Source organism: Chiloscyllium punctatum, chromosome 4 (genome assembly GCF_047496795.1).
Source record: "Chiloscyllium punctatum isolate Juve2018m chromosome 4, sChiPun1.3, whole genome shotgun sequence".
Classification (NCBI taxonomy): Eukaryota; Metazoa; Chordata; class Chondrichthyes; order Orectolobiformes; family Hemiscylliidae; genus Chiloscyllium; species Chiloscyllium punctatum.
Genome location: NC_092742.1, coordinates 54,007,975 through 54,032,522, shown reverse-complemented (window position 1 = coordinate 54,032,522; position 24,548 = coordinate 54,007,975). Strand labels below are relative to the sequence as shown.

The 24,548-nt window shown below is 43.7% G+C and overlaps 1 protein-coding gene across 2 annotated transcripts; it reads left to right on the top strand.

Annotated features, from left to right (window-relative positions):
* The first annotated feature begins 13,135 nt into the window (after nt 1-13,135).
* Nucleotides 13,136-23,897, top strand: bmp4 (bone morphogenetic protein 4). 2 transcript variants are annotated; one of them, XM_072568742.1, is made up of 5 exons: nt 13,136-13,314; nt 14,455-14,617; nt 19,448-19,564; nt 20,197-20,555; nt 21,202-23,897. In XM_072568742.1, the coding sequence occupies exons 3-5, from the start codon at nt 19,536-19,538 to the stop codon at nt 22,029-22,031; spliced, it is 1,218 nt and encodes a 405-aa protein (XP_072424843.1). In that variant the 5' UTR covers nt 13,136-13,314; nt 14,455-14,617; nt 19,448-19,535; the 3' UTR covers nt 22,032-23,897. The 2 variants fall into 2 exon arrangements, with proteins under 2 accessions (XP_072424843.1, XP_072424845.1); XM_072568744.1 differs by having other exon boundaries at nt 13,137-13,314; nt 19,448-19,568.
* Nucleotides 23,898-24,548: the final 651 nt, after the last annotated feature.

Genomic DNA, 24,548 nt, shown 5'->3' with positions numbered 1-24,548 from the left:
ACTCGACTCCTCTATTATATCAACTTTGTTCTTTGGATTTCTAAACTTCCCTCCCTGTGAACAAGCATACCTGACTCCCACTAGCCCCATTAGTTTAAAGCCTGATCGACTGCCCTAAGTAGATATATTTTCGCACACAAATCCCTTGATCTTGGGCAGTCCCTCGGGATCGTGGATGAATTTCATGCAATCCAGTTCAATGGGTTATGAAATGGTTGGTAAGTCCAATGCACGATTGGCAGCCTCTGACACATGTTGGGTGGGTAAGCCTGAGGAGTCAGGTAAATGAGTTGTTTGGACATGTGTCAACTGTCTCAGTCACATCTTCATGAGCATGCTTCTGACAAAGTCTCTGGATGTAATCGTGCCTTCCCGGATAAAGCTTCTCTGTTTAGGTTGGTCACAATCACAACCTCCCATGAGGCAGTCTCTTTGTTGAAACCATTCACAGATACTTTGAGAATGTAACTACAGTAGTTTTGCTGTCCCCCATGGAGTGTTGAGCCACAACTGAGTTCTGGATAAGCCAGTTTGTTTCCCAGTCTGGTGTCAGACATAGGAATGATATAGGAGAAAGTGAGGGAGTGGGTGTTGGGTTGGTGGGGGAGTGGGAAGAGGCATGGACCTACCAAGAGCATCGCAGAGGGGGTGATTTCACCAGTTTTCTTATTTTCCCTCCCCCCACCTTATCCCAGATCTAAACTTCCAACTCACACCACCCTCTTGAATTGCCCTACCTGTCCATCTTCCTTCCCACCTACCGCTCCACCTTCCTCTCTGATCTATGCTCATCACCTTCCATCACCTTCATCTACCTGTCGCATTCCCAGCTACCTTCCCCCCCCCAGCCCCACCTCCCTCCCATTTATGTCTCAGCTCCCTTGAAAATGTTTGGTGACCCTGCCGCTGCAGCTTTTTATGTTTGCAAAGTCCACATGTTGACCAGCCCTGACTGAAAAAATGTCTCCTCCTCTCAGTTTTAAATGTACCCTGTATCCTGAGATTATAACCTCAGGTTTTAGACTCCCAAACCAAGGAAAACATACTTGCTGCATCTAGTCTCTCGAGCCCAGTTAGAATCACATTTCAATTAGGTCCCATCTCATTCTCTGAACTCTAGTGAATTCAGGCCCAAATGAACCAATCTCTCCTCATGCAAGGACCCTGTTATCTCTAGTATCAACCTGGTGACCCCTTGCTGTGCTCCCTCTATGAAAGTATATCTTCTCTTAGGTAGGGAGACCAAAGATGCACTCTGTACTCCAGGTACTGTTCTACCAAGGCCTTGTACAACAGTACTAAGACATCTCTGCTTCTGAACTCAAATCCCCTTGTAATGAAACCAATATACCATTTGCCTTCCTAATTGCTTGCTGCACCTGCCCATTTTATTTTATTGACTAGTTTGTAATTCCACATGTCCCAATAAATCAGCAACTAAATAATTCACTCCCTCTTTACTTTTCAATGATTAAAGCTTTCAATGATTAAGTCAAGAGAACACAAAAAATATGCATAACAGAACACCAAAGACATTCACAACTAACAAGTACACAACGAATATGTTTAAATGACTAAAAACTATGAAGAAATATACATTTATATGAATATCCATAAAATGTCAAATTTGTCTGTTAATTTCAGCTCAACAATCATATGGTAATATCATGATGGCTCACACTCTTGATCTAGAAATGTTCTTTCTATCAGGGGTCACAGCCTTGCAAGGAGTGGAATCATGGCTGGTCTTCTCCTTCCTCACCAAGTACAATAATTCAGCACAGTCAAATTCAAACCTATAACATTTTCCTGGGCACAGCTTATGTGGTACTTTTGCCACTAAACCACTTCTGAACTTAGTATTCTTTGTGTGATAATAGGTATTTCAGTAAATGCTAATTGTGGTTTTATGAAGGCGATGTTACAAAAAGGGTTGAATAGGAACCTTGTATCCATGACAAATAAGGAGAATGAGTACAATTTCATTAATTTATAGAAAACACTCCTTCAACAATAATACCAAAAGTACCAAAGGGATATGTAATGGTGATGTACCTGCTTTTAAGTATTTGGAAAACGATAGTTTCACTTCTGTCTCGTTACACAACTGGTCAAAGCAGCTACTAAACTCTCAAAAAGTTAGGAAATTCTCAAAATAGAATTTGCTAAATCAAGTATCTAACCTCAGATAGTTTGGCTCATCATCAGTATCAATGAAATTCCTTGAAGGAGAAACATAATGTGAAGAGAAACAAGTTTTGAAGTAGACAATGCAAGTTCTGATTGTTCACTTTAACAAGATGTTTCATCATTATCATTATCAAAGCTCATGATCATTTTTTTGTTGAAAAATAGAACATTATAAATTTCTGAAAATGTGGTTGCAGAGTGGTGTGTTGCCTACCTAATATCTGACTCAAGGATTTCATGGAGTAGACACGAAGGCACCCTTCTAGAGGGAACCATTAGACGTTATGGTCTGCATTGGCACTAAAGTCATAGATAGGAAGAGGGATGAGGTCCTGAAAGCAAATTTTAGGCTCTTGGGAAGGAACTTAGAAAGGAAGATCTCAAAAGCAGTAACCTCAGGATTACCAGTGTCACATATTAGTGAGTAAAAGAATGGAAGAAATGAGCAATTGAACACATGGCTAAAGATTTGGTGTAAGAAGGAGGGCATCATTGTTCTTAGGCATTTGAACCAGTTCTGGAACTAGTAGAACATGTACACACTGGTTGAGTTACACTGTAACAGCCCTGGGACTGATACCATAATAAGGGAGATTTGCTTGTGCAGTTGGGGAAGGTTTAACCTATCTTTTCAGTCGATTGAAAGCCTGAGCAATAACTCAAATTGGAAGGAAGTAAATTTGGTAATAGGAAGTAAAGAGATCACAACTAAAATGAGAAGGCAAGTAAAATGAAGTCAAAAGTCAAATGATGTATTAATAAAATACTCAAACCAGATGGAGTAGCTAACATCAATCTAGGCACCGGAAAAGACATTGGCAGAAACAGCCCTGTAGACTCTACAAAGTCCTCCTTAGTAACTTCTGGGGGCTTGTGCCAAAATTGGAAGAGCTGTCTCACAGACCAGACAGGCACCAGACACAGTCATACTCACAGAATGATACCTTACAGATACCACCATCACCATCCCTGGAAATGTCCTGTCCCACTGGCAGGACAGATCCAGCAGAGGTGGCAGCACAGTGGTATACAGTTGGGAGGGAGTTGACCTGAAAGCCCTTAACATTGACTCCGACCCCATGAAGTCTCATGACCAGGTTAAACATGGACAAGGAAACCTCCAGCTGAGTACCATATACCATCCTCCCTCGGCTGATGAATCAGTACTCCTTCATGTTGAACAAGACTTTGGAGGAGCATTGAGGGTGGCAATGGTACAATATGTACTCTGGGTGGGGGATTTCAATGTTCACCACCAAGTGTAGCTCATCAGCAACGCTACTATCAAGTTGGTCATGTCCTAAAGGACATAGCTGCAAGACCGGGTCTGCAGCAAGTGATGAGGGAACCAGCAAGAGGGAAAAATTTACTCACCTTCATCCTTACCAATCTGGCTGCTGCAGATTTCTCTGTCCATGACAGTATCTGTAAGAGTGATCACTGCACAGTCCTTACAGTCATAGAGTCATAGAGATGTACAGCATGGAAACAAACCTTATATCAGTGGTTTGCACTGCTGTCTCACAGCACCAGGGTCCCAGGTTCGATTCCAGCCTTGGGCAACTGTGTAGAGTTTGCACATTCTCCCCGTGTCCACGTGGATTTCCTCCAGGTGTTCCGGTTTCCTCCCACAGTCCAAAGATGTGCAGGTCAGGTGAATTGGCCAGGCTAAGTTGTCCATAGTTGTTAGGTGCATTAGTCAGAGGGGGGGGGTTATTCTTCGGAGGGTCGGTGGGGTCTTGTTGGGCCGAAGGGCCTGTTTTCACACTGTAGGGAATCTAATCTAATCCAACTCATCAAATGCTGACCAGATATCCTAACCTAATCTAGTCCCATTTGCCAGCACTTGGCTCATATTCCTCTTAACCCTTCCTATTCATATACCCATCCAGGTGTCTTTTAATGTTTCAATTGTACCAGCCTCCACCACTCCTCTGGCAGCCCATTCCATACACTCACCACCCTCTGCGTGAAAAAGTTGCCCCTTAGGCCTCTTTCAAATCTTCCCCCCTCACCCTAAACCTGTGCCCTTCAGTGTTGGACTTCCCCACCCCAAGGAAAGGACCTTGTCTATTTACCCTATCCATGCCTCTCATGATCTTATAAACCTCTATACTGTCACCCCTCAGCCTCTGATGCTCCAGGGAAAACAGCCCCAACTTATTCAGCCTCTCCCAGTAGCTGAAACCCTCCAACCCTTGCAACATCCTTGTAAACCTTTTGTGAACTTGTTCAAGCTTCACAACATCCTTCCGATAGGAAAGAGACCAGACTTGCATGCAATATTCCAAATGTGGCCTAACCAATGTCCTGTACAGCCACAACATGACTTTCCAACTCTTATACTTAATGCTCTGACAAATAAAGGAAAGCTTACTAGATGCCTTCTTCACTATCCTAAATACCTGAGGTTCCACTTTCAATGAACTATAAAACTCCTTGTTCAGCAGTACTCCCCAGCACCTTGCCATTATGTGTACAAGTCCTTGAGGAGATGAAGTCCAGCTTTCACAACTACAGCCATGCGAAATGTGACTGACTTTGAACAGATTGGGCATCCATGAGGCACTGTGAGCCATCAGCACAATCTGTAACCTCGTAGCCCGACATACCCCCCACTAAACCATTACCATCAAGCCAGGGGATCAACCCTAGTTCAATGGAGAATGCAGGAGGGCATGTCAGGACCAACATGAACCATATCTGAAGGTGAGATGTCAACCTGGTGAAACTACCAAACAGTACAAACAGCAAATGATAGATAGAGCTAAATAATCCAGCAGTCAAAGGTTCAGATCTGAGCTCTGCAGTCCTGCCACATCCAAGTCAGGAATGGTGTTAGATGGTTAAACAACTCACTGAAGGAGTAGAATTCCTATCCTAAATGATGGACGAGCCCAGCACACCAGTGCAAAAGATAAGGCTGAAGCATCCACAGAAATTGTCTACCAGATGTGCCAAGTGGATGATCCATCTTGGTCTCCTCTAGTGGTCCCTAGCATTGCAAATACCAGTCTTCAGCCAATTCAACTCACTCCATGTGACTTCAAGAAACACTGGATACTGCAAAGGCTAAAGACCCTGACAACATTCTGGCAATAGTACTGAAGACTTGTGCTCCAAACCTTGCAGCTCCCCTTGCCAAGCTCTTCCATTAGTTACAACACTGGTATTTACCCAACAATGTGGAAAATTGCCGAGGTATGTCCTGTACATAAAAAGTAGGACAAATGCAACCTGGCCAATTATCGCCCCATCAATCTACTCTTGTTCATCAGTAAAGTGATGGAATGTGACATCAACAATGCTATCATCAGCAGTCTGCTCAGCAATAGCTTGCTCACTGGAACCAAGTTTGGGTTCTGCCACTGAGCTCCTGACAGTCTTGGTTCAAATATGGACAAAAGAGCTGAATTCCAAAGGTGAGGTGAGAGTGACAGACCTCAACATCAAGGCTGCATTTGACAGAGTGTGGCATCAAGGAGCCCTAGCAAAACTGGAATTCATGGGTATCAAGGCAAACTCTGTGCTGCTTAGTCATATCTGACACATAGGAAGATGATCATGGTTGTTTGAGGTCAAATCTCTCAACTCCAGGACACCTCTGCAGGAGTTCCTCAGGGTAGTATTATAAGTCCAACCATCTTCAGCTATGTCATCAATAACCTTCCTTTCTTCCTTCATAAGGTCAGAAGTTGGGATGTTCACTAATATTTGCACAATGTTCAGGAGGTTAATATTTTCACATTCTCCTTTTGGCGTCATATTTTCTTCTCTAAATCTTCTCTCTCAACTTCTTGCATTTGCCTGGTTTTCATGTGAGGAATTCTCATGGCAGTTCTGTTTTGTAAGCTATTTTGTGAAAGGTTAAGTGTAACTTGTCCAACAGCAAAAGTTTTGATCAGCATGAAAATCTATTAGGGGACGTAAGAAACTGTTTATAATTTATGTTTCTATTTGATTTTACAAATTTCTAATTTCACTTGACTTATACATAAGCCTTCTGATTTTAAGGTTAAACCCAATAAGTACTGCCAAAATAGAAATTCCACAATTTGGCTAAATCGCATAAATCCAGATACTACAAGGATAAAATGGGTAATTGTACAATGCATATAACAGCAGTCTTTGCATCATATGGAAGAATCAGATCTTTCCCAGGCTAATGTAGAAAACTGTTGCATAGCATCAATTGCATCACGCAGATCATGAAATTATGAGCAAGGTGATGCCGAAGAGGGAGCTAATATAACTCAAAGTCAACTCTTTTTGGCATCACTCCTTGAAAAGCTTACATACTTCAAGTAGTTTTCTGAAAAATTGCTTTCCTAATTGAAGCTTATCTTCTGATTACAAACATTGGTTTTTGATTCAATAAATCAATAAAAGTATGGTGATCTATGTGCTGGAGGAAGGCCTAAAATTTTTTTTTGTGTGAAATCATGTTCAGTTGTCAAAGTGGGCTAGGGAGCTCTCTGAAATGGAATTAATTGGTTCACTGATAATGGCATAGTTTTGTTCCAAGAAATGCCCATGTGATCTGAGGTTACCATAGGGACAAACAGCTAAGAAGCAAAGGGCAAATAAAAAGTTAATTGCAGTGGGTTAGGTCAGTCTGTATTTTCTGTTCGGCTGTTCAGAATACACTAAGAGTTCATGTAAAGAGGAAACAAGCAAGTACCTTTCAAAATGGAACAGTTTTCTAATAGCATTCTTTGAACACATCCAACTAATGAAGCAGGTATCTGAGAATAGAGCAAACAGCACATTTCTGATGGGTCAAGTATTTCAAGTTTGTGATGCAGAGTATTACTAACAAAATGATTTCAAATGCTGCATTGACTGAGGTTACCATGAAGGACTCTTCTTCTCAACCCCTCCTTTTGCCTGAGATGTGGTTAAACCAGCACCAGTCATTTCCATAATGAGATAGCAGCCCTGTAGTCTGGTAAAACAATGGCAATTTTACCATTTTCATGTGTGTTATCCAATAGAAAGACCAGAAAGCTAAAGACAGGAAAGGCAAGGGATTATGTCTTGGACAATAACTCTTGTTGCTGTTTCAGTTGTTATGTTGCCAAAGCTCACCAAATCATTTCAAATTGTACAGAATCCCTAAGGACTCCTTGCCATTACCATCAGGACATTGTGAGTTTGTGAGAGAGAGATGACAGACAACTACCATGTCAGCTCTGAATCTGTCCAGACACCTCAGATGGAATATGTAGTGGATATGACTCATGGACCCAAACAATTGAATGGGAAATGGAATGGGATCTTCCAAAGAGGAGGCCAAGTTGGAAAGTTTGCATGATTGCACCTGGTACAACAATTGTCCAAGAAATATTGTTTGTAATACTAATCATTTAAAGCAAGATTTACCTTTATATTAAAAATATCCTTCAACAGTTATCTTTTGCTTGAATTATGTTTGATATGGTTGGTTTGTTACATTAACGTTACAAAAAGTGAAGTCTTATCCATTGATTTCCTTTCTATTGACTTCCTGGGTATCCCTTTCTTTTAAAAAAGTTATCAGTTTTTATGGTGTTTGTAATAGTAGAATACTTTAAAATCTCCTTTATACCCTTTTTGTTCATTCATCTATTCAACTCAATCTTGAATGTTGACATAGTTTTTGCTTTAGTCACTAAGTGAATTCCATAGCCTCGCAACTCGGTGTGTGAAAAGGTTTCTCTTATGCTCTGTTTAAAACCAATTGCATGGGCTTTTGTATCTATAGACCCTCCACCTTCTTTAGAAAAGATGCTCGTCTCTAGGCGTCACAGCAATGCCAGCATTTATTGCCCTAAGAAAATGGCGATTGACTAGCTATTCGAAATACTATCTGATTCTTTGCACCTGTCTTATACAACTGTGTGAATTGTTGATCTTGACTTGACTTAAGAGTATAGTTAAGCATGTTGGTGCATGATTAGAGTCACATAAATCAGTCTGGATAGGGGAGGCAGGAATCCATTCCAAATAGACATTAGCTTGGTTTTTTTACAACTATTTGGCAGTTTCATGGTCACTTTTGGTACCAGCTCTTTACTTCCAGATCTTTTAATATAAAACTTAAATTCTCAAACTCCATGGTCGAAGTTGAATTTAAAGATTTAAAGATCAAGAATTTGATCTTTAGTTCATGGCAAACTCAACAGCCATAGGAAATGAAAAGAGCCTATTCTCAAGACCTGGTTCAATTCTTTCACAATTTTAAACACTTCTATACCATCCTATAATCAATGATACTCTAATGTAAATGATGCAGTTGTATTCATTCAAACCAGAAATAACCCTGAGGGAGTCTGAGTTTCATCCCCTAAAGCTTTAAGGTTGTTTATATAGTGTGCAGCGCAATGCTACACACAATTCTCTGAATTTTGCAAATGTTTTATATAACTCTGCATTACCACATAGTGTTTTAATTTCATACCACATGATCAAATATAGAATTCTCTTAGATTTTAATTCCTTATTAACCTTGTTTATTACCTTTAATAAATTGTAAGCTTACTCCCCAAATACTTCATTTCTTTCATAACACTGAGCCTACTTGATATAGTCAATGCTAATTTTAAAACAAAATATATCACTTCACACATTGATATTGATTTGCACTTACCATCTTATCTGCATGTAGCAATTTTCACATTTTGTATCTGAAGTCTAAATTATGCTTCTGATCCACATAACATGCATCAACCTCTTGTGGTGCAGTCATAGTGTCCCTATCCTTAGACCAGGAAGCCCTGGTTCAGGTCGCACCTGCTCCAGAGAAGTGTAATAACACCTCCCAACAGGTTGAATAGAAAAATAGGTTAATTTTCTAATAAAATGCATAAAGTACCACTCATATACAGGATGTCTGAAAGTACTTCACATCCAATGAATTGCTTTGATCGTGTTCATAGTTATGTCAGCAAACACAGTAGTCAATTTATACAAAACAACAATGAAAAAAGAGCAATTTATCTATTGTGGTGGTGTTGGTTAAGGCTTAAATGTTGGTCAGGACATCTGGTGAACGCTTTGGTTATAGTTTAAATAGTGCATTACTTTTATATTCATCTGAAAAGATAAATATCTGAAAGATGAAAAGCTCTGACAATGCTGCCCTCCTTCAGTATTATGCTGAAGTGCCTGCTCAGTTCATTTGTTTAAATTCATGCATTGGGAATTGAGCTTGTGAACTTCTCCTTTAGATAAGGGCACTACCATTTGGCTAAACTAGCCTAACATTTAGTCTTCAATGGCCTCTAGTTTTCATTATAAGTACTTTTCCTGCAGCTAATCTTTGCCCCTTCACTGATTGTAAGCTGATATTCTGTGCAAGTTCATTTAGATGGTTTAACTGTAAATGTTCAGATATTGCCCTTTGAAATATATGATCTAGGAAGTCAGACTAAAACAGAATTCTAAAGTGAGTGAAATTGAAATTAAATATCTGTTTACCTTGTAATGTATTTGTGCTAGCATAAGCAATTTTGCTTAATATTAATTAATTGAAATTGAGAGAAAAGCAGACTTATTTAGCATACCACAAATCTTGGATGAGAGGTTGATAGTTATGTAAATTTTAAGCTGCACATCATTTTATTTATTTATCTCACTCCTCTCTCCTAACACCTCCTGAACTCATTTAATTCCTCTGGCAATAATATGAAGTTTCCTCCCTTGTGTAGCCTATTCACAATATGAGTTATTTCACTTCCCAGTGAGTCTGCCTTTGTCTTTATCCTCCACTTGTCAATTGAATGTCTAAACATGCTTCCACTTTACAACAGCCTGCAAAATATTTGCTCATTTGTGAACAAGACTCCCTGTTCATATCCTTATCCTGGAGGAGTAAACTAACATTCTGGGCTTGACGGAAATCTGGCACGCTGCTGTTGAGTTTTTCCTTTCACTTGAGAAAAGCTCTCTTGGTTCACATTTCATCATGTCCCATGTTTAAATGTGTTGTGAAATTTCACCTAGGACTATTGCACATTTCTCTGGCTCCTTCACAATGTCTCAAAACCAAATCTATTACCTCTCCTTTGCCATTTACTACTCTGGGAAAAGCAATCTCACCTCACTCCTGAGTTCACTTAAATGTTCATCTATTCTTAAAGCCTGCTATTAGTGATAACATTGATGCTTCTCTTGACTTTCTTCGCAACTGTCTCAGTTATAACACTGACATCTCCATACTGGATGGGTCTCTATAACCACTTCTTGTCAAGTTTAGAAACTGCATATTTGAAATGTTACTTAGTGCACATTTGAAGATCATATTGATGAGATAGGTCAACTTTGTGCTGCACTTTCACAATTACTAATGATAATATTTTGGTGGAAGGAAAGACTATGTTAATAGTATTGGCTAATAGGCTAGCCTACATTTTCATCTGGATAATCCCCATTTTTCAACATTTGTTGCCTTAAGAGTTTGCACTACTAGTGAATAATTGATATCAACAATTGGCAATTTACCTTGAAAATAAGGCTAGAAACTTAATTTCATTGTGCAGGAATCGTTGATGTAAAGGGTGAAAGGTAGTATAATATGTTGACTCACCAACTTGCTGCACCACTGCACTGCTCTGCAGTTTTGATTGTGAATTATAGTTGAAAATCAGTTTGGAGAGGAAGCTGTATTCAGTGACATGATTATATTTACCAAGGCAGCAAACACAGCTTTTCTGTGTCACTGTTTACAAATCTGATGAATTACTGGGATGGTAGGACAAGGATTGTGACATGTACAAAGGAAAAATATACATACAATATATAATCCATTATTCTTTGTATGGAAAGGCCTGAATTTATTTAAGAGGAAAATGTAAGATCAGAAATGGAAAAGTTGAGTTGAGGTAAAAAGTCCCCCAGGATATTACTGAAGAGTGAGCAGGTTTAAGGAGCTACTTATCCAACTCTTGCCCTAATTCGTTTGTTCTTGTGTTGAGGCATCTAAATGGCCTCATGAGGAAGGACTATCAGACAGTATAACAGTGGGACAGCACTAGGAGGAGTTTACTTCCCCACTCTCATAGCTGAGGAATGGCTTGTACCATGAGAATACAAGACATAAATAATTTATAGAATCAATCCACGGTCCTTCTCTGTGCTACTTCTGCAACATCCTTTTGTTCTTCTGAGTCTGGAACTCTGTGTATCCATTGTCCTGTTAATTCACCCTCATGGCTCTACCCTCCTGAAATTCTCTTACTATATCCCTCCAATATTTAAATTTCTCCTCAGAGTTCGAAGCCTAGCTGGTCGACATGCCCTTTGTTACCTTACCTGACAGCTTTCTCACTCAGCATTGATTGTCCTGCCCAACTATTTTAAAGCCACCATCTAAGTATAAGTTGTTACACTGAATAAAATGATATTGTATATTCAACTCACTTGGATAATACAGAACTTACTTCTTGATGAAAGATTTGGTAAATGTTGTCACTGTTCTCACATACAAAGCATAAGGCAAATCCAATTCCATATTGGGATTGTTTATCATTGATTAGTTGATTTCAATTCCATCATTTCAGTATCTGAAGAAAATATTTTATCATAGCTATTGATAAATGCTTGTGTTAATTCAACCACTAACTCCATACTTACACTATTTTGCTGACAAAAGGTGTCAACATAGCAACAATTGTTATAGCATTGAATTTGCTTTCCTAATCTACTTCTAAACTTCAGTTTTACATGCAAATTCTGCTGTTTCAAATTTGCATACTAGCAACCTAATTCGAATTAGCTTCCTGGTACATACTCCTCTGGCCATTTTTAAGAGGATGCTATTAATTTCATTTTTCTCCAATCCAAACAAACTCATTTCTAAGTGTCCAAATAATTTGAGAAAATATTACTCTCTTGGAGGTCTAGGTTCTGGTTTTCAACTAGCTGCTCTCTAATGAACCCTCTCCAGGCTGCAGTGTAAAGGTATCGTTATTTTGGACGTAGTGTCAAAAATTGCATTTATTCCCAGCGTTTGAATAATGGCATAAAATAGTTTACAGAACATTAGCCACCACTGCTTTAGATTGTGCCCCGACAAATGTGAAGTCCATTTACTAAGCAATAAGGTGTAGCACAACTATTGTGCTCCTCAAAATGCTACTTTACCTTCTAGTCTTGGTTTCCCTCCCCGCCAACCCTTCCACTCATTTCTCTTTTTTTGGTGGGGAGGACTGACTCAACACCGTCTCCCTTATGAATGACTAAACGTGACCAAGGTTTAAGAGTGAAGATGTTGGTGGAAAATTGACTCTATTTGTTTCTGCTTTCTAGTTATTTTTAATCACAATTTAAACTAATGTGTATATTCTGATATTAGTGGGTGCAATCCTTCCACTGTAACCTTTACCGCGTGCAGGGCACTTAAAAGCGTTGACTTTCGTCTGATCTCAAGCCTTTTCTCCACGTTTAGTTATTCGCTACTTGCTGGTACCGACCAAAACCGACTTTTACATATCTTCGTCATACTGTGGTTGTATACCCCACCCAACACAACGAACTGACTTTGTAATTGTAATTTCTGCGTGTTCTTTCTCTTCAAATCTGTTTTCTCTTGCTCACAGGAATTTCTGTCGCTCCGAAAGAACTCGATCACAGATATGCGGGTTTCTGAATAAAATGCAATCCTTCCGTAGCGACGAGTTAATATGCTATTCACAGCAAAGTTAATATAAACGCCGTGGGACTAGTTTAAAGAAAACTTGTGATAGAGGAATGTGCTACTTGTTATGTGTACAGTATACGGTATTCACACGCTGTATCGCCTTGGATATACAGCTATTACCCACTTCTGCAGGAAGGAAGTGGAATATTATAGAGATCGCATAAGTGAGGCTTTATGAACTCCGCTAAAATACCACAATGACGTACGTACTTTCCAACAAATTGCAGAAACTGGGCGGCCACTTTATTAGTGGGATTAACTGATAGTTCCAGTTTGGTTTCTTAAAATGGATCGAATATGAGGGTTTGTTCGAGCGCGTCTATACCTGGCGCCTTAATCCAGTCCGTTTCAGATAAATTGAATTTTGATTGGTTCAAAAATTCTCTACCTACAGATAGTCGTGCAGATGCAATTATTGTGGAGTATATGAGTACGCTACTTGCAGGGTGAGTCATCTTTAACTATTGTTGATACATGTGGCAAAACTGAGATTGTTGTATCGCGAAAACGGGAGAATTAGTCGATATAAATTGGCAATAATTATTTTAGCTACACATTGGCTTATTATTAGTGTAATCACACGTGCTCCACTTAACAAAACGTGAGGGCCACAATGTCAGCTTGGAGTTTCAGAACTCACTTTATAACGAACATTTCCTCAGGATGTATTTATTGAAACTGGCGGTGACTTGAGCATTGATTTTCCTGTATATAAATATTTAGCTGGTTTCTTTTCTTGAAAGTTCATTGCCAGAACCGAGCTAAGTGATCCTGCAGATGCTAATATTGAATTAATAGTTTTGGAGATAGACAATTTGTATTAAAATCTTGTGTTAAATACTCCCAATTTACGTGTTTTAATGCGGCGACATATTAAAAGCGTTGCTTAGATTTTGATTAAATCAGTCTATCGAGTGATTGAAGGCTAACGAGTATATAATGCATGCAGTTCGGATCAGTTGTATTTTTCTGTGAGGTCAGATGCCTGTTTTTTTACTGTAAACCTTGGTAAACCAATGAATCATTTTCATAGTCCAACTGGAAGTTAAAAATACCCGACATTTCGTGATCTATTTGGAAATGTTTGTGTAATTTGCATTGCATCGTGAATGCATTTTAGGAGCACTTTGATACCGCTTTTAGTGAAAATGGGTGATGGGGGTCGTTTAATACTTATTTAAGAGTTTCTGTGTTTTGCTGTGAACCTGTGAAAAGTGCGATTTAACGCTATGCATTATTATGGGATCTTGTCCCTATGATATCAGAGTTCCTACTTTAAATATGTCCATTAAATAGGATTTGTACACGAACTTGTCAGCGAGAGGCACTACATGAAATAAACAAAATATTTCGGTGCAGTTTGTGAAACAGTCATTAAAAAACGGTGTTGCCCATTTCATGGGTGTTACAATTGATAAAAATGCAACAATATTGATATAAATTCTGTAGCATCGATTAGCCTTTGGTTATAGCGAGTGAAAATGCAAATGAACTTTCACTGAATGTTGCCCTATGTAAGGGGCAGTGTTTTTGTAACGATGCTACTTTCAGGTGAGTGTTTCCAGCATTTTCTGTTTGTATTATAGCATTCCCGTGAGTTCATTCTGGCGGAATGTGAAAATCGCACGCCCGGCTGCAGCACCGCAGGGCCATGTGTCTCCTGGGTCTCTTCACATTGGCCGCAATGCTCATGGTGTTTCAGCAGCGGCGACTGCAGCCTGAGGCTCCGAACCCCACAATGATTGACAGGTGATCAGCCTCCTAGCCTAGCGCTCTGATTGGTGCCCATGCACTGGGACGTCGCTTGTTCAGGGGGCAGGTTGGGAGGGTGTTGTCTTGTCCGGTGATTGACAGGTGGGCCGTGAGCTCTGGCGGGCCTCCGGATGATTGGCAGTCAGGCGTGGCCCGAGGTGACTGACAATGAAGAAGGAGCTGGGTGACGACTGTGATGGAGGCGTGGTCAGTATGGTGATTGACAGTGCAACGGTGGGCCTTTAGGGTAATTGGCATGCAACGGTGGGCGTATAGGGTTTTGAGAGTGAAGGAGTGGGCCTATAGAGTGACTGACACTGAAGAGCAGGCCTATGGGGTAATTGACACAGAAGGAACAGGTTCAAGATTAGAGTGGTGCTGGAAAAGCACAGCAAGTCTGGCAGCATCCCATGAGCAGATAAATAAACATTTTGGGCAAAAGCCCTTCATCAGGAATGAATCAGGCTATATGGTGATTGACACTGAAAGAGTAGACCTATAGAATGACTGGATTAGTGGTGCTGGAAGAGCACAGCAGTTCAGGCAGCATTCAACGAGCAGCGAAATCAACGTTTCGGGCAAAAGCCCTTCATCAAATGACTGACAGTGAAGTAGCGGGTCTAACAGGTTATGGATTCATAGAATCATAGAAACATACAGCATGGAAACAGACCCTTCAGTCCAACTCAGCCATACCAACCAGATATCCTAAATTAATCTAGTTCTGTTTGCCAGCATTTGACCTGTCCTATTCATGTATCCCATCCAGATACATTTTAAATGTTGTAATTGTACCAGCCACCACCACTTCCTCTGGCAGCTCATATCATACACACACCATTGGCCCTTAGGTCCCTTTCATAACTTTCCACTCTCACCTTAAAGCTGTGCCCTCTAGTTTTGGACTCTCCTATCATCCACACTGACCATGTTCCCAAACTAAACTTGTCTGCATTTAGCCTTTTTCCCTTCAAACCTTTCCTATTCATGTACTTATACAAATGTCTTTAAATGTTGCACCTGCATCCACTACTTCGTCTGGTATTTCATTCCACACCTGAACCACTCTGTAAAAAGTTGTCCCTAAAACACTTTTGAAGAAAATTTTCCCCTCTCACTTTAAAAACATACGCCCTAGGTTTGAACCCACCTTAAGTGAAAAGACCCTTGCTATTCATCTTATCTATGCCCTCATCATTTTATGTACCTATATAAAGTACCCTCAACCTATGCTCCAGTGAAAAATGTCCCAACCTATCCACCCTGTTTTTATAATTCAAAACCTCCATCCTAGTAAATCCTTTCTGAACCCACACCAACCTAATAATATCCTTCCTATAGCAGGATGATCAGAACTGTACAGAGTACTCCAGAAGAGGCCTCACAATGGCCTATACAACCTCAACATGACATCCCAACTCCTAGACTCAAAGGTCTGTGTAATGAATGCAAGCATACTAAACATCTTCTTCACTATCCTGTCTACCTGTGACACACATTTCAAAGAATTATGTCCCTGAACCCCTAGGCCTTTCTGTTTTACCACACTCCCCAGGGCCTTCCCATTAATTGTATAAGTCTCGTCCTGGTTTGTTTTACCAATACCTTGCATTTTTCCGAAATTAGCTCCCACCTATCACTCGTCAGCCATTGACCCAATTGATCAATATCTCTTTGTAGTCTTAGCTAACCTTCTTCACTGTCCACTATACCATCAATTTGGTGATTGCCACTGAAGAAGCAGATCTATAGGGTGATTGACATCGAAGAAAGAGGTCAGGATGATTGACAGTGAAAGAGTGGGTCTATAGGATCATTGGCATTGTTAGTGCAGGCCTCTAGGATGATTGACAGTGAAAGAGAGTGTGTGTAAGATGATTGACAGTGGAGAAGCGGGACTATAGAGTTATTGACAATGATGGAGCGGGTCTATAGGGTGATTGACTGTGAAGATGTGGGTCTATGGGTTGATTGACAGTGAAGGAGCAGACCTTTATCGTGATTGACAGTGGAGAAGCAGGTCTGGAGGATGATTGACAGCGAGGAGCGGGTCTATAGGGTGATTGACAGTGAAGAAGCGAGTGTATATAGTGACTGACATTGAGGTCGGGGGGTGGCCCTGGTTATAAATTCTGTGTTGTATGATCCACCCCCACAGCTACCTGATGAAAGAGCAGCGCTCCGAAAGCTCGTGCACCCAAATAAACCTGTTGGACTCTGACCTGGTGTTGTGTGATTTTTAGCTATGGGGTGATTGACAGTGGGACTGCGGGGTGGTGGACAGTGAAGGAGCGGGTCTGCAGAGTGATGGACAGTGAAGGAGCGGGTCTGCGGGGTGATGGACAGTGAAGGAGCGGGTCTGCGGGGTGGTGGACAGTGAAGGAGCGGGTCTGCGGGGTGATGGACAGTGAAGGAGCGGGTCTGCGGGGTGGTGGACAGTGAAGGAGCGGGTCTGCGGGTGATGGACAGTGAAGGAGCGGGTCTGCGGGGTGGTGGACAGTGAAGGAGCGGGTCTGCGGGTGGTGGACAGTGAAGGAGCGGGTCTGCGGGGTGGTGGACAGTGAAGGAGCGGGTCTGCGGGTGGTGGACAGTGAAGGAGCGGGTCTGCGGGGTGATGGACAGTGAATGAGCGGGTCTGCGGGGTGGTGGACAGTGAAGGAGCGGGTCTGCGGGGTGATGGACAGTGAAGGAGCGGGTCTGCGGGGTGGTGGACAGTGAAGGAGCGGGTCTGCGGGTGGTGGACAGTGAAGGAGCGGGTCTGCGGGGTGATGGACAGTGAAGGAGCGGGTCTGCGGGTGGTGGACAGTGAAGGAGCGGGTCTGCGGGGTGATGGACAGTGAAGGAGCGGGTCTGCGGGGTGGTGGACAGTGAAGGAGCGGGTCTGCGTGGTGATGGACAGTGAAGGAGCGGGTCTGCGGGGTGATGGACAGTGAAGGAGCGGGTCTGCGGGGTGGTGGACAGTGAAGGAGCGGGTCTGCGGGTGATGGACAGTGAAGGAGCGGGTCTGCGGGGTGGTGGACAGTGAAGGAGCGGGTCTGCGGGTGGTGGACAGTGAAGGAGCGGGTCTGCGGGGTGGTGGACAGTGAAGGAGCGGGTCTGCGGGGTGATGGACAGTGAAGGAGCGGGTCTGCGGGGTGATGGACAGTGAAGGAGCGGGTCTGCGGGGTGGTGGACAATGAAGGAGCGGGTCTGCGGGGTGATGGACAGTGAAGGAGCGGGTCTGCGGGGTGATGGACAATGAAGGAGCGGGTCTGCGGGGTGGTGGACAATGAAGGAGCGGGTCTGCGGGGTGATGGACAGTGAAGGAGCGGGTCTGCGGGGTGGTGGACAATGAAGGAGCGGGTCTGCGGGGTGATGGACAGTGAAGGAGCGGGTCTGCGGGGTGATGGACAGTGAAGGAGCGGGTCTGCGGGGTGATGGACAGTGAAGGAGCGGGTCTGCGGGGTGATGGACAGTGAAGGAGCGGGTCTGCGGGGTGATGGACAGTGAAGGAGCGGGTCTGCGGGGTGATGGACAGTGAAGGAGCGGGTCTGCGGGGTGGTGGACAGTGAAGGAGCGGGTCTGCGGGTGATGGACAGTGAAGGAGCGGGTCTGCGGGGTGGTGGACAGTGAAGGAGCGGGTCTGCGGGTGGTGGACAGTGAAGGAGCGGGTCTGCGGGGTGGTGGACAGTGAAGGAGCGGGTCTGCGGGGTGATGGACAGTGAAGGAGCGGGTCTGCGGGGTGATGGACAGTGAAGGAGCGGGTCTGCGGGGTGGTGGACAATGAAGGAGCGGGTCTGCGGGGTGATGGACAGTGAAGGAGCGGGTCTGCGGGGTGATGGACAATGAAGGAGCGGGTCTGCGGGGTGGTGGACAATGAAGGAGCGGGTCTGCGGGGTGATGGACAGTGAAGGAGCGGGTCTGCGGGGTGGTGGACAATGAAGGAGCGGGTCTGCGGGGTGATGGACAGTGAAGGAGCGGGTCTGCGGGGTGATGGACAATGAAGTGACTGACATTGAGGTTGGGGATAACCCTGACTTTGGAGGAGGCAGGGCTATGAGGGTTCGTGTCTGTGAAGGCCAGTCAGGTTACGGTGCATGGCCAGCAATCGGGGCTCCCCATAGAGAGCGGGTGAGCCACTTGGCTTCAGTAGTGGGCAGGTCATGCCTTTGATTGGTGGTTGGGGCGCAGCTGGTGATTTGGATTGGACAGTAGCCGGGGAAGATGGGTGGGCGGTATCTTGGGCGGGACGGGTATGTTGATTGACAGCACAGTGTATCGCAGTGCCCGCCCTTGGCCAGCGCGGGGACAGGCGGGACGTCGGTGGGTGAACGGTGAAGGGGTGGGGCTTGATGTTGATTAGCAGATGCGGTTGCGCCGGCGGGGTGCAGCCTGAAGGGGTCAGGGCCGGTCGGGAGGGTTTTGATGTGGGCGGGGCGGTAGGGCGGCCCCTGAGGGGGACGTCGCCGCCGTGTCGAGCTGCGGGGGGCGGTACAGGGCAGGATTCACGCGTAGGGGGCGTGGCCAGCGGCGTGGGAGCTGAAGTGCGGGAGGGACGGGGTGGGACTGGAAGTTGATTGACAGATGGGGCGTGGTGTGCATAAATACAGGGGGCGGGGCTGACGTCGGCCTCGCCGCTTGGGGCGTGACCGGCGGGGCGCGGACTGTAGTGGGCGTGGCCGGCGGTGCTCACTTTAGGGGGCGGGGCCGGCGGTGTGCGAGCGGTGTGGGGTGGAGCGTCAGCCGGGGAGGCGGGGATTGTGGCTTGATTGGCAGCTGGGGAGGGGCTGTCTGACGTCGCCGAGAGGAAACGGAGAGCCTGCTCATTATATTCAAATACTGTTCCAGGAGGGATTCGATAATACGTAGCCGAGCAGCCAAGCTCCAGAGTCCCTGAGCTTTTCAAGAACTTGTCCAAGATCGGCTGTCAAGAATCATGGACTGTTTTCATCTGCCTTGTTTTCTGTCAGTGAGTAGACCTATTTTATACTATCCTAATAAATAAGGATTCATACTTCCCGGTTTCACACTGTAGCGATATCTATGTGTTTTTATCCATTTATTTGATTCCTCTCTTAAACATGTACTTGCGGTCCTTCCCTACACTATTACAGCTCTCTTGTTGGGTGAGAATACGTTTCGGTTGAGGGGGTGCACTTGTACCTTGCTTATCACGAAAACAATTAAGGAAATGTTGCATCGACAGACCCATAGCAATCAAAAGCAGTCAATCTAGAAATGTGAACACATTTTAAATTTTAAAAAACTCTTCGCACGAATTATGTGCCTTTTTCTCTCCATTTCTCAAAAATCATGAGGCGTTTGGTGAAATGCCCAGTGCAACATTTTGAACGTGTTGCCTCCAAAGAAACCAGTCTAAGATAATTACTAAGATAGTGAAAACACAAAAGAGTAACAGGATGGTGCTATCTGCCTGATTATGGGCTATTTAACTGTAACCGAGTTGAGACCAAGTAATTATACCTCTTCTCTCACTCTCTTTCTCTGTGTCGTGCGTTCTCTCTCTGGGGCGTTGATTGAAGATTACTCGTAATTCTCATTCGGTTTTTTTTGTTGTTGCTTGTTTTGCTCCACAGAGACACCATGATTCCTGGTAACCGAATGCTGATGGTAATTTTATTATGCCAGGTCTTACTGGGAGGTAATGCTAGTCTGATACCAGAGGAAGGGAGGAAAAAGTTTGCTGAGCAAAGCCAGGCGGGTGGACGTCGCTCTCCGCAAAACCATGAACTGCTACGGGAATTTGAGGCCACTTTACTCAACATGTTCGGACTGCAACGGCGCCCACAGCCCAGTAAGTCCGCTGTCGTCCCCCAGTACATGTTGGATCTGTACAGGCTGCAGTCTGGGGACGAGGTCACTCACGACATTAGTTTCGAATATCCTGAGAGATCCACAAGCCGGGCCAACACCGTGAGGAGCTTTCACCATGAAGGTACTGGACTTGCAATCACTGTCCCAGAAACATGAAGCTGATTGTATTGATTAGAGGCAGGAATGATAGCTGGATCAATACTAACAGACGGTGGCGGGAGATTAAGCTGTATGCATAAGCAATTTATCGGCTTGCGTTGAGTTTCTGTTAGAGCGACGGGAGCCACTGTTTGTTCCTGTGTTTTTTTAGGACACCATGTATGTAATTTTAAAACGTGGATTATGTATATTATAATGTTTAAATTAAAAGCTTATTTGACATCAATTGATGGCTGCAGTATCTATATGGAGTTTTAGGCGACACCGGTTAGAATTCATGGCCCGGTAATTATTGGGGGTGGGGGGGTGGGGGGGGGTTGTTGGAAAGGGGATTTCTGGCAGGTAACAGGAATGTTTTCTGAAGCCAGCCGTCATTCGCAGTTAGTGTTTAGCAGGGAGACGGTCGGTAGCATTAATTTCCCTCTCCCCAGCAGCTTTTGTTGTTTAGGTCGAGCGCATGTTTTGTAAAAGTCTCTTAGTCGGTCTGCTCTCAGGCTGTATGTTTTGATTAAATTACGGGTATCCTATTTTGGTCCCGAGCCATTTTAATTTTCCGTGGGCGAATCGAGATTTTTTAAGGGTTGTCTTTCCTTTCTGTTGCGTAACAGAACACTTGGAGCTGATGCCAGGGCAGAGAGAAGACTCGCAGCTTCGCTTCGTGTTTAATATCAGCGTGGTGCCTGAGAACGAGGTGCTGTCTTCCGCAGAGCTGCGGCTTTACCGGGAGCGAATCGACAGCGTGTGGGACCGGGCCGACGGACTCCACCGTATCAACGTGTACGAGATCATGAGAGCCCCGAGCGAGAGGGGCGAGCTGATCACCAGGCTCTTAGACACCAGGCTGGTCCACCAGAACAGGACACGGTGGGAGAGCTTCGATGTGAGCCCGGCGGTACTCAGATGGACCGTGCAAAAGCAGCCCAACCACGGGCTGGCCGTGGAGGTCACCCACTTGAACGGGTCAAAGAGTCAACACGTCCGGATGCGCCGGTCACCGCAGCAGAGGCACGGCGACTGGTCGCAGCTCAGGCCCTTGCTTGTAACGTTCAGCCACGATGGCAAGGGACACGCTCTCACCCGGAGGGTGAAACGGAGCAGCAAGGGCCAGAGGCGTAAGAAAAACAAATCGCACTGCAGGAGGCACTCTCTCTATGTGGATTTCAGCGATGTGGGCTGGAATGACTGGATAGTGGCACCCCCTGGTTACCAAGCTTTTTACTGTCACGGGGACTGCCCGTTCCCACTGGCGGACCATCTAAACTCTACCAACCACGCCATCGTGCAGACCCTGGTCAATTCTGTCAATGCCAACATCCCTAAAGCTTGCTGTGTCCCGACGGAACTCAGTCCCATCTCAATGCTCTACTTGGACGAATATGACAAAGTTGTTCTGAAAAACTATCAGGAAATGGTTGTAGAGGGATGTGGGTGCCGCTGAGAAATAATAAGAATTGATCTTTTTTTAAAAAAATGTCTGGACACTATTCATAACAGCGTTCACCATTACATTATTTATGACTTATGTGCAAATGTTGACCATATGATCATATATTTTGACAAAATATATTTATAACTACATATAAAAGGAAAATAAAAATGAGTCATATTTTAAACGTAAAATAAATTTCTGTACAACGTCTTTGTTAACTGTATATTAGAATGTATATGTTTAAATTGGAATATAGAAAAAATGTTCATAAATGTTCATGAAGTGTACTATTTATTATTTTTCACCTTTTTTGCAGTTCAGTTCACAGTGTGGAAGTGTTTGCAGAATTACCTATCTAAAACTGAGTTCTCTCAGAGGAAACGCTTTAAGTATTGTCGTGCCTTTATTGGGAAGCTGATTGTTATTTTTTTTAAAAAAGGTGTGAACGGAGACTAGCATACATGAAAAATGTCAACAAACCCGGTCCTTATGTTAATGGCTGTATATGGGTTTCTTTGGTTCGCTGGGTAATTACTGGACAGTGAATAGCTGGAAAGGACAGGGTGGTCTTGCAAAAGATGCAGTAAAAAGGCTGGATCTCCTTTACTGTTTTCAGACCTGTTTTGTCTTTCATGTCCCTGGCATTTCAGACCCTGTGGCAGGAACACCTTGACGCAGATCAAACAGCTCCTTGCGCCAAACCAGAAGTCAGATTCCAATTAACAGTGTACCTTAAACTAACACTTGTCAAATTTCTCTCGTGATTAAACTTTAATTTGCTGAAATCTCTTTTTAGTGAGAATATAGTTGTCACCAGGGGTTACTGTATTACGGTGTTTCTCCTTTCATCTGTGCCCTCCTCTTCCCCAGCCCATCCCCCTCCAAATAAAAAAAAGGGTTTGCCTTCCAGCAAATCATTGTCAAACGAATGGGAGGAAGGTAGCGGGAGGGTTAGCAGATGTTAATCAAGGCTGCATGCAGCCGTAATTTTTTGGAGATGTTGAAATGCAGACTGCTTAGGCCCAAAAAGGGTCTAGCTGGCTTGCAAACTCCAGAGGAAAGCTGCACGAGTTGCCTCAGCCTGTGCTCCCTGGAGTGTGCAGGTGGAGAAAGCGGATCAGGCCCTCAGGCAAAACTCAGCCATGCTCCGCAATTTACTCACGGCCCTGTTCGTTTTCAACTGTGGCCAACTTGGATAAATCTTTAAAAAGGATCTGATGATTGCATTCCCTCAGGAAACATTTGTTTTCGTTCCACATCATATCTCCTAAACTGTATACCATGGTGGGGGAGGGGGGGAAGCGACTTTCATGTCTGAAATATTTAGGAATGTATTCCAGCCCTTAAGTAGTCTGGTCTGCCTTGGGTCGCTCCACACAAGTGACTCTGTCCTTTTTTTAAATGACTACAAACAGTATCGAATTGTATGTCAAGTTTATTCCTTTACATTGCTTTTGTCACGTGGCATCGGAATTACGCGTCATTTTCTTTAAAAAAAACGAATGTAATATTCGCATTTGAAGTTATTATATACATGCTACTGTTGTGTTTAAGAGGAATTCAAATGTTAGCCTTTGTTGAACAAAAATGGAGTCAGGAGACGATGTAAATGCCGAGTTGGTTTGGTCAGGTCCACGCTGGCAGGCTGAGATTGAGTTTACACTAAAACTCCATGAGGAGGCAAAGCGCCTGCTCCTAGTTCGAATTCATCCTGATTTTTATCTTCAGCGTTTGCCTGTGCGTTTTATCTGTGAATTATAAATATTTAGTTAATAGACGAATCATTTCTATTTGGAGTTGAACCCCTCTGGAATATCTGTTTGTAAAGACAATCCTTCTGATGGCCGGATAGTAAATGTTACATTTGGATTCAAACCCATGGCTGAAGTCATTCCGCAGAACTGCTACTGTTGCATATGACCATTTTGTTTCCTTATGTTTCTGTTCAGAATTTTGGTTTTTTATTTGAAAAGGAGCGAAATTATTCTCACTAGATTCAGAAAAGGAATGATTGAGGGAAAATTCCGTTGTACTTTATAGAAGCGCTTTGATTTTCATGTAATGGTATCCTTGAGACTTGCCCCCATTTCCTTGGTGCCCCGGCTCCATATTGATCCAATTATATCCATCATCTTATCCAAAACAATCAGAAAGCATCCAGAAGGTGCCGCTTCACTGAATGAGAGCAGCAGGAACACCCAGTCTGCCACTGCTGCCGAGTTAGCAACGCCTCCCCAGATCTCAGCCTCCTGTGATAGTTCCAACGCAAGAAAACCTCTCACTCAAACTCATCGTCTCCCAGTGGCCGTGCCGGCAAAGTCACTTCTTTTTGTTTGGAGCTTCCAAACTGACCGCAAAGGAAATCAGTTCTCCCTTCTGCCCAACAATCGCTGTACCTGTACTATCTCTTAGAAAGGCGACTGGCCCGAGGCGGTGACCTGCTGCCTTCTCTTTGACGCCTGCATATCGGGCAGAACCAAGCCGAAGAAAGAATTTCATTTTGAAGTGGCCATAAGCTGAAAGGGG

Coding starts and splice junctions, on each gene's coding strand:
- bmp4 (XM_072568742.1), top strand. CDS start 19,536: ATGGACTGTTTTCATCTGCCTTGTTTTCT. Junction 19,565..20,196: donor TTTCATCTGCCTTGTTTTCT/GTCAGTGAGTAG, acceptor TTTGCTCCACAG/AGACACCATGATTCCTGGTA. Junction 20,556..21,201: donor GAGGAGCTTTCACCATGAAG/GTACTGGACTTG, acceptor GTTGCGTAACAG/AACACTTGGAGCTGATGCCA.